Source organism: Choloepus didactylus, chromosome 13 (assembly GCF_015220235.1).
Source record: "Choloepus didactylus isolate mChoDid1 chromosome 13, mChoDid1.pri, whole genome shotgun sequence".
NCBI lineage: Eukaryota > Metazoa > Chordata > Mammalia > Pilosa > Megalonychidae > Choloepus > Choloepus didactylus.
The window spans coordinates 24,175,223-24,185,679 of record NC_051319.1 but is presented as its reverse complement, the minus strand read 5'-3'; the positions used below and the strand labels follow the sequence as shown (position 1 = coordinate 24,185,679).

Here is a 10,457-nt window from a genome sequence, read left to right as displayed (position 1 = left end):
TTTTTTTTTAAATCTAAAAGTAATATATGTGGTTATTTTCTATCGGAAAGCCCAGGTTGAGGGACTAGGCTGGGCTTGGGGGAGACAGAGTACCCACAGCGTCTTTGAGTTCCGTATTCACTACTGAAGGCCTCCACCCCCGTCTTTAATTGGCAACTCAGGCTGACCAAGGAATCTACCTGGAGAGGCCCCAAAGAGGAGAGAGGAGAAGGGAATAGTGCCCCTGAGAGACAACTGGAGTTCTGAGGATTGGGAGAGTGGAGGGAGGTCCAGCTCAACTGGCAGTCCTCCTTCTGGGAATTCAGACCCCAGGGGCTAGAATTCAGATTCCAGCTTCAGTCAGCCAAATAGAATAGATCCCAATAGACCTACTCCAATACACTTACTGGTCAGATTGTCCAATGTCAAAGACAAAGAGAGGATTCTGAAAGCAGCAAGAGAAAAGCAATCCATCACATACAAGGGAAGGTCAATAAGACTATGTACAGATTTCTCTGCAGAAACCATGGAGGCAAGAAGACAGTGGCATGATATATTTATGATACTGAAAGAGAAAAACTGCCAACCAAGAATTCTATATCCAGCAAAACTTTCCTTCAAAAATGAGGGAGAGATTAAAACATTTTCAGACAAACAGACACTGAGAGAGTTTGTGAATAAGAGACCGGCACTACAAGAAATACTAAAGGGAGTGCTACAGGCTGATAGGAAAAGACAGGAGAGAGAGAGTTGGAGAAGAGTGCAGAAATGAAGATTATCAGGAAAGGTAAAAGGAGAGGAAAAAATAAGATATGACATATAAATTCCAAAAAACAAAATGGTAGTAGAAAGTACTGCCCTTACAGGAAAAGTCAATCAGAGAACCTAAGACGGCAGCTACGAGAGACAGGGCAAAAAAACACTTCCGTGAAAAATACTAGAAAAAAGCCAGAAAGTGACCCAGAGCACTAGTTCCAGCAATGCACCAGCTGGGCAAGGTCTGCTAAATCCACAGGGACTGTCCATTTGGTGAAACTGGGAGTCTGCATTCTGAAATGAATGAGTAAGCTGCTGAACATCCGGCAGCCATGCTGTGGTGTGGAGAAACCGAAGGTTGGTATTTGGAGGCAGACTAGTTCTTTTTTAAAAAAACCCAAAAGCAGCTGAAGATATGGCAGTGAGAACTGCACAGTGAAGCACAACAGGAATGGGCTGTGTGAATGCCTTAATATCTGGCATGGAAGATAGCCTTTTGTACACCCACTGCTAATTGCCTCAGAGCAAGGAAGGCAGAGGTGAGCCAAAAGGGGAAAAAAACCATGCCCCTTGCAGCCAGCTTCCTGGTGGGCTGGGAAGACTCCTGCCCAGCACCAGAGCCACAGCCCAGAGCTGCACCAAAAAACCTAGTGTGACAGGAAGTGTTTCCAGCATCATGTGCACACACCACAATATCAGGCATGGACAATAGCCTTTCACGCACCCACAGCTAATTGTCCCGGAGCTGGGAAGGCGGAGCTGTGTGAAAAGGGGAAAATTAACACACCCCATACAGCCATCCTTATAGCAGGCTGGAATGCTCCTACATGGTCCAGTGGCCCAGAACTTCCCTTGAGGGACGGCATGCACTTGTGACATAGCACAACCTTCCCTCAGCAGAGGCCCTAGAAGGGCACGACTTGGAAGAGGGACCCAATCAGAAATCCAAGGGACCATACGCCAATACCAAAGACTTGTGGGTCAGTGGCAGAGACAATCTGTGGTGAGACTGAAATGAAGGTTTAGACTCTTGCAACAGCCTTAAATCTTCAGGAACACCTGGGAGGTTTGATTATTAAATATGCCCTCCATCTCTAACCACTCAGACACACACCCCACATTCAGGGTGGACAGCACCAACAACACACCCAAACTTGGTGCACCAATTGGACCCCACAAAAATCAGACCCCCACACACCACAAAGACAAAGTAGGGGAGAACTGACTTGAGGGGAATAGGTGATATGTGGATGTCATCTGCTGGTTGCTTAGAGAAAGTGTACACCACCAAGCTGCAGATCTGACAAATTAGAGATTCATCTTTGAATAATGGTACATATCCTAAAAGAACACTATCAAGTAAAGCTAATGCCAAGAAGCCAAAAACAACAGAAAATTTTAAAGTATATGATAAAACCAGATGATATGAATAACCCAAACTCAAACACCCAAATCAAAAGATCAGAGGAGACACAGTACTTGGAGCAATTAATCAAAGAACTAAAGAAAAACAATGAGAGCATGGCACAGGATATAAAGGACATGAAGAAGAGCATGGCACAGGATATAAAGGACATGAAGAAGAACCTAGAAGAGCATAAAGAAGAAATTGCAAGAGTAAATTAAAAAATAGACGCGCTTATGGAAATAAAAGAAACTGCTGACCAAATTAAAAAGATTCTGGATACTCATAGTACAAGACTAGTGGAAGTTGAACAATGAATCAGTGACCTCAAGGACCACGGAAAGGAAAATGAAAGAACAAAAGAAAGAATGGGAAAAAAATTGAAAAAATCAAAATGGACCTCAGGGATTTGATAGGTAACATAAAATGTCCAAATATAAGACTCATTCATGTCCCAGGAGGGGAAGAGAAGGGTAAAGGGCTAGAAAGTGTAGTCAAAGAAATTGTTGGGGAAAACCTCCCAAACCTACACAATATATATACACAAAGCATAAATGCCCAGTGGACTACAAATAGAATAAATCCAAATAAACCTACTTCAAGACATACTCTGATCAGACTGTCAAATACTGAAGAGAAGGAGCAAGTTCTGAAAGCAGCAAGAGAAAAGCAATTCACCACATACAAAGGAAACAACATAAGACTAAGTAGTGACTACTCAGGGCCACCATGGAGTTGAGAAGGCAGTGACATGACATATTTAAAATTCTGAGAGAGAAAAATTTCCAACCAAGAATACTTTATCCAGCAAAGCTCTCCTTCAAATTCGAGGGAGAGCTTAAATTTTTCAAAGACAAATGCTGAGAGATTTTGGAAGTAAAAGTCCTGCCCTACTTCAGATACTAAAGGGAGCCCTACTGACAGAGAAGCAAAGAAAGGAGAGATATGGAGAAAGGTTCAGTACTAAAGAGATTCAATATTGGTTCATTACAGGACATTAAGAGAGAGAGGGGGAAAATATATCTGACAAACATAAACCAAAGGATAGGATGGCTGATTCAAGAAATGCCTTCACAGTAATAACATTGAATGTAAATTGATTAAATTCCTGAATTAAAAGATATAGATTGGCAGAATGGATCAAAAAATATGAACCACCAATATGTTGCATGAAAGAGACTCATCTTAGACACAGGGACACAAAGAAATTGAAAGTGAAAAGATAGAAAAAATATTTCATGCAAGCTACAGCCAAAAGAAAGCAGGAGTAGCAATATTAATCTCAGATAAAATAAGACTTTAAATGCAAGGATTTTATGAGAGACAAAGAAGGCGACTACACACTAATAAAAGGGGAAATTCAATAAGAAGAAATAACGATCTTAAATGTTTATGCACTCAATCATGGTGCCACAAAATACATGAGAGAAACACTGGCAAAACTAAAGGAGGCAATGGACATTTCCACAATAATTGTGGGAGACTTCAACACATCACTCTCTCCTATAGACAGATCAACCAGACAGAAGACCAATAAGGAAACTGAAAACCTAAACAATCTGATAAATGAATTGGATTTAACAGATGTATATAGAACATCACATTCCAAATCACCAGAATACACATTCTTCTCTAGTGATCACAGAACTTTCTCCAGAATAGGCCATATGCTGGGATGTAAAACAAGCGTCAATAAATTTAAAAAAACTGAAATTATTCAAAGCACATTCTCTGACCACAATGGAATACAATTAGAAGTCAATAACCATTAGAGACTTAGAAAATTCACAAACACCTGAAGGTTAAACAACACACTCCTAAACTAAATGTTTTATAATGTAGAATCTAGGGGAACTAGCAATAGAGAACAATTAATGAGGGGGGAACAATAACCCAATTAGAGCAGATAAGCTATCGTGGGTAAATTTAACATTCTTGGAATGCCCAGGAATGACTATGGTTTGTTAATTTCTGCTGGGTATGGTAGGAACAAGTCCACAGAAATGTTGCTATATTAGGTTATTTTCTTGGGGTAGAATAGGAACATGTTAGAAGTAGTTATTTTAGGTTAGTTGTTTTTCTTAATCCCTTGTTACGGTTTGTTTGAAATTTTTTTATTGTATATCTTTAAAAAAAATTTTTTTTGATATGGTTAATTTAAAAAAAGAGTTAATTAAGAGTTAATGACAATCAGAGGAGCTAAGATGGCGGCATAGAGAGGAATGGAAGACTGTTAGTCCCCCCCGGAACAATTCATAAATGACAAAAAAACTAGTAAATAACCTGGAATAACTGTGGGGAGACAAACATGACTGTCCACTCATCATCCACCAACCTGAATTGGGAGGAATGCCAGAGATTGCAGCATAAAATCTGTAAGTAAAAACTGCAGACCCGCACTGAGAGCCAAGGGCCAAGAGCCCCTCCCTCATGGAAGCCTTGCGAAGCTAGAGAGCACCACTCTCAGCCCAGCTCCAACTGGGCTTTTAATGTTAACTGCTCAATACAGACAGCGAATCCTTAACATGCAGACAGAGGCTTTTTTTTTTTTTTTTTTTTTTTTTTCATGTGAAACCTGTAACATTTTATTTTTCAAAAATGAACAGCTTTTAAATGTAACTTTTCCAAAAATCACCAAAAAGTACAGTGTAAAGCACCTCCTCATTAAATACAAACTTTTGTTTTGTGATGCACTGCATCACTGTTTTGGATACATCTTGATGCAAAGGAAATTTTAAGTTGCAACCTTAAAATTTGTTTGTTTAAAAACACAAAAACAAAAAACTTTAAGAACTAAAAAAGACTACAACCACATTAGCAGCTAAACTTCCAAGAAAGGAAATTTTTCCTCCAACAAAGCATATTCTTTTGTGTATATACAACATATTAGCAGTGTTTAATTTAGTTGTACCAAAGGCAAAATTTTATATTTAAAAAGAAAATTAAATTACAGATGCACAAAGAACAAAAGTTTAATATACCAAATTTTGTTGTTTGATGCACTTAGTTTTGTGTCAATATTTTGGGCAATTTTTAAGGTTAAAAAAAAGGCATTAATAATAGCTCTGTACAATAATATTTAACATAACTCAACAGGACAATGGAAACTACCTTCACATCATATCTTCACAAATTGTTCTAAAGACAGCAAACTCATGTTCAGTTTTATCCTTTGCTTTAAAATAAGCTACCAGTAATTCTAACCAGTCTAAAATGTTTTGTTCTTGGACCAAATACAAGCACTTGTACTTGCAAAAATGCTTTGCAATGGTACCTTGGCCTCTACAAAAAACATAAATAGCTAAGTAGAGACCAGAGTTTACTTTCAAATACTGTGACTGACTTCCAAATAATCCCTTCTCAGAAGTATCTGCAAAATACCAGATAATTAGATCAGATTTAATTCTTTGGTATAAGCATGAAACTGTTATTGACAGCTTTCCATGGCTTCTGAATAAACCAAGAAACCCAAGGGGCATGAGTGACAATGAAATCTAGTATATAATGCAAGACAGGCAAGAGTGATAAAGTAATTTTTTTTAATAGGAAAAGTAAACACTAATATTATACTCTAGAGAAAATAACACCTATTTAGAGATTTTAATGTTATAGAAAACCAAAAGGTCAAGCTTCATAGTGACCAAAATTATAACTTACAGCTGGAATATTTTGCTGCATTTTGGCATTATACCACAATGTAACTTACAGTATACTATAAGTACTAATGTAACGTTTAGTATACTACAAGTATTACTGTAACTTATAGTATACTATAAGTACTAATGTAACTTATAGTATACAGCTATCTGAGGACTCTTAGATCTTGGCGTAACAGAAAACTCCTCACACCACCTCAGAAGGGGGAAAAACCAAATTCTTTTCACCCCACAAATGCCTGAACTTTATACCATAAATTAAATGAAAGTGAGAGGTATAAAGCAAGGTTATAATGCAACTCTCATCACTTTTGCCATTTTTTGTTTTTGGAGTTGTATACTGCTTAATTTAGCAAGCTTAAAAGCTTATAGAATCAACTTTTTGATTAAGAAGAAAGTCTAGGACTTAATGGCTATCAATTTTACTACCAAAATATCTAAGGGACTCAATCCATTTTAATAATTATAGCTCCTCTAAATATCATTTGAAAAATTCTTTGTGGACACTAGACCCAAGACTACATTATATCCAAACAGAATACCTATGAGCTGGGTTTTGAAGTTTTTCACTCAGTTACCTGTTCTTCAACCAGCTACTTCCTCTCATGCTTTATTCATCTACTAAACACAAACTGTGAGTTTTTTACTTTGAACCTTCTCCTACAAGGCCCTAGCAGATACGTTTGTAAACATGCATTTACAGTCTTTGAACACCAACATCTTAAACTGAGACTAATGCCTAGAGCCACATTTCTTGTTAAAAGTTTGTCACTGAAGATTTATCATTCGGGGGGATTAACCTAACATTATCCGGGGGGGGGGGGGGACTGAGTTACAGATATTCCCATTAATCTTAAAACCCCAAACTGAAATTCTAATGAATTTTTTTTTAAACATTTCTACTGAAGAAAAGGCAACTGCACTTATTACATGAACACTATTAAAGTGTAAATAACAGCAACAAAAGGACCTACTCATATTTCCAAAGACCAAGATTTACCATGGCAAAGTCTAAAAATAGGCAAACGAGATGAGATACTAAATACCAGTATCATAAAAATAATCGATTTCTATCTTTGTCTTTCTTCTGCTGCATGAGAAACTAAAGGAGTCAAATAGAGGATTGTTCTGCGGAGCCAACCATGAAAATTTTAAGAATAGATAGGTATATATACCCTGTTATTCTTTCAGGGCATTATTTTATACACATTTAAAAAAAACTTCAAAAATAAAAATAAAGAGTTATTTAGCCTTGTGAATATTTTGCAATAAAGTTTCTTGAATTTTTATGACAAACTCTTTAAGCAATTCAACTTTTCAAATAGTCGTCACTCAGAAGTCCCTTTGCCATGGGATCTATCCCACGGTTACAAAGCGGCTTCCTCCTTTGTTGAATGTGAGAGTGGCTCTTTGTTCCTTCAGGATCCCAAATCGCTCATTCAAAGTCATCCCTGTCTGTTTTCCAACACTATTTATGTCAAATTGTAGGGGTACACCTTTAGGAACTTTCTTTATATCCGATTGCTCTCGCTTTGCCAAGAATGAGGGTACAGCAGTACGAGTTAATCGTGGTTTCTGAGTTACTGGGCACTGCACTGCTCCAGGATTGTCAATGGATACAGTTAAAATTCCTCCATTTGTGGTGGAAGTCCGCCATTGACGAGTTCTCTTTGCTACTACATCATCTAGCAGTTGTTCTGTGTTCAACTGGGCCTGAACCTTCAGGCCTCTTCTGAAAAGAAAAGTTGCCTGACGAGTGTCTTTCTGATGGCTTAATTTATTTCCACTTCTAGTAAAATTGGCTGGAATGTTATTTTTTCTGTTTAACTGGTTAGGTCTCTTGAGAACAGCAACTGGTTTCCTCTGCACTTCATTTTGTCTCAGAAGGTTTGTCTTCCTTTTTAACACTGGAAAATATCGCTCTATATTCTTGTCACTTAGAGGCGGTCTATTCATAGGACTAATTCCTTTTCGAATTCCAGTTGCTTTCTTAGCTGCAAGACCAGTGATAATCCCATAAGGACGTCTCTTTCCAGGCATGACTCTTCCTCTACGGCTCAGACTATTCTTACCAAAACCAGAATTCTGTTGGATTCCCCATCGTATTCTCATCCTGAATTGCCGGGTACCACTTTGTTGGAGTCTTCTATTTAGTCTTGGAAAATTCTGCTTTTTTCCTTCCTTTCGATTCAATTTGATTATATCATCCAAAGACATATCGATTTTGTCGAGGTTTTCATTGCTGTGGGTTTTCGGCGGCGGCGCTAGAGCCGCCGTGGCTCCCACCAACCGGGTACCAAACCGGCTCATGACTTAAGGCGTCGCGCTGGAACAGTCAGTACAGAAGGCCTAAGTCTGGGGCCTGCCACCTCCCACTCACGCACGCAGACTAGCTGCACCCCAGACAGAGGCTTTTTGTGACAACTGACCTTGGAAGAGTCGGGGGACATATCTGTCTCAGGATGGGGAGCCCAGAAGATCAGGTGCTATCTCTGGCTGACAGGTGAACCTGGGTGCTTTTCTGTCCCTTTCTCTCTCTGTGGAGAAAACCTCAGCCATTTTCATCCCACAGCACTTTGCAGTAAAGACAGCCTCAGCCATTTTAAAATCAAAACACTTTGATCAGCAGAGTCAGAGAAATAAAGAACTTATTGATGTGCAGTTGACCTCTCTGGAGGGGGCATAGCTTCCCAAGAGGAAAGGGAGGGCCCAGCTCTACTACCTGCCTTTCCAGAACCAGAGTCCAAAGCCTGGGGGAGGAGAGCCACAGGCCACACCCTCTCACACCTGCCGGTGACAGGCTGACAGGTGCACCTGCTGGGCAGAAAAGCACAGGTGTATTAATCCTCTAAGAAAAACCATGAGGGAAACCAGGTACTGAGTATTTCCTCCTTCTGTGACCTGAGCCTGTTCTTGTCTGGGAAAACCTGATTGGGGTGGCGTAGGAGGTCAGATGCCTAGACAACAGAAAACTACAACCTACACTAAGAAAAACAAACCTATGGCCCAGTCAAAGGAACAAACGTACACTTCAACTGAGATACAGGAATTTAAATAACTAATGCTAAATCAATTCAAAAAGTTTAGAGAATATTTTGCAAAGGAGATAGAGGTTGTAAAGAAAACACTGGGCATACATAAGGCAGAAATTGAAAGTTCAAAAAAACTACTAGCACAATCTATGGAAATGAAAGGCACAACACAAGAGATGAAAGACACAATGGAAACATACAACAGCAGATCTCAAGAGGCAGAATAAAACACTCAAGAACTGGAGAACAAAACACCTGAAAGCCTACATGCAAAGGAGAAGATGGAGAAAAGAATGAAAAAATATGAGCAATGTCTCCAGGAACTTAAGGATGAAACAAAGTACCAGAATGTAGGTATCATTGGTGTCCCAGAAGGAGAAGAGAAGGGAAAAGGGGCAGAGGCAATAATAGAGGAAATAATCAGTGAAAATTTCCTATCTCTTATGAAAGACATAAAATTACAGATCCAAGAAGTGCAGCATACTCCGAACAGAATAGATCTGAATAAGCCTATGCCAAGACACTTAATAATCAGATTATCAAATGTCGAAGACAAAGACAGAATCCTGAAAGCAGCAAGAGAAAAGCAATCCATCACATACAAAAGAAGCTTAATAAAACTATGTGCGGATCTCTCAGCAGAAACCATGGAGGCAAGAAGGAAGTGGTGTGATATATTTAAGATACTGAAAGAGAAAAACCACTAACCAACAATCCTATATCCAGCAAAGCTGTCCTTCAAATATGAGGGAGAGCTCAAAATATTTTCCAACAAACAGATAATGAAGACTTTGTGAATGAGACACCTGCCCTACAGGAAATGCTTAAGGGAGCACTACAGAGTGATAGGAGAAGACAGGAGTGCATGGTTTGGAACACAATTTTGGGAGATGGTAGCACAGCAGGGTAAGTACACTGAGTAAAGATAACTATGAATACCATTGAGAGAGGAAGGTTGGGAGCATGTGGGACACCAGAAGAAAGGAGGAAAGATAAAGAATGGGACTGTGAAACTTGGTGAAATCTAGAGTGTTCAACAATTGTGATAAAATGTACAAATATGTTCTTTTACTAGGGAGAACAAGCAAATGTCAACCTTGCAAGGTGTTAAAAATGGGGAGGCATTGGGGGAGGGATGCAATCAACGTAAACCAGAGACTGTAACTAACAGAATCATTGTATTATGCTTCTTTTAATGTAACAAAGGTGATATACCAAGGTGAATGCAGATGGGGGAGGATAGGAGAGGCATGTTAGACACTTGACATTGGTGGTGTTGTCTGACTCTTTACTTTTCTTTGATTTAAGGTTACTTTTCCTTTTGCTACTTCCTAGCTGTCATTTTTTTTCCCTCTTTCTTTTGCCTCTTTACCTTCTTTGACTCTCCCTCCTGCCTTGTGGAAGAAATGTAGATGCCCTTATATAGACAGTGGTGAAGGTGGTGAACACATAAATATGTGACCATACAGAGAACCATCGATTGTTGACTTAGGATGGAATGCATGGTGTGTAAACAAAACCATCTTAAAAAAAAAAAATGGGTTGATGACAAAACCTCAAGGGCAATATACTGAGTGAAATATGCCAGACACATAAGGACACATATTGCAGGGTCTCGCAGATAAGAAC

The 10,457-nt window shown here is 39.0% G+C and overlaps 1 protein-coding gene across 1 annotated transcript; it reads right to left on the bottom strand.

Moving 5' to 3' along the window:
- Positions 1–6,829: 6,829 nt before the first annotated feature.
- On the bottom strand, positions 6,830–8,190 carry LOC119508103 (UAP56-interacting factor). Its single transcript, XM_037801558.1, has one exon. It carries the CDS (start codon positions 8,104–8,106, stop codon positions 7,153–7,155), a length of 954 nt encoding a protein of 317 aa, XP_037657486.1. The 5' UTR covers positions 8,107–8,190; the 3' UTR covers positions 6,830–7,152.
- Between the last annotated feature and the right edge of the window lie 2,267 nt (positions 8,191–10,457).

Excerpts from the sequence above, each read along its gene's own strand:
- LOC119508103 (XM_037801558.1), bottom strand. The coding sequence starts at position 8,106 with ATGAGCCGGTTTGGTACCCGGTTGGTGGGAGCCACGGCGGCTCTAGCG.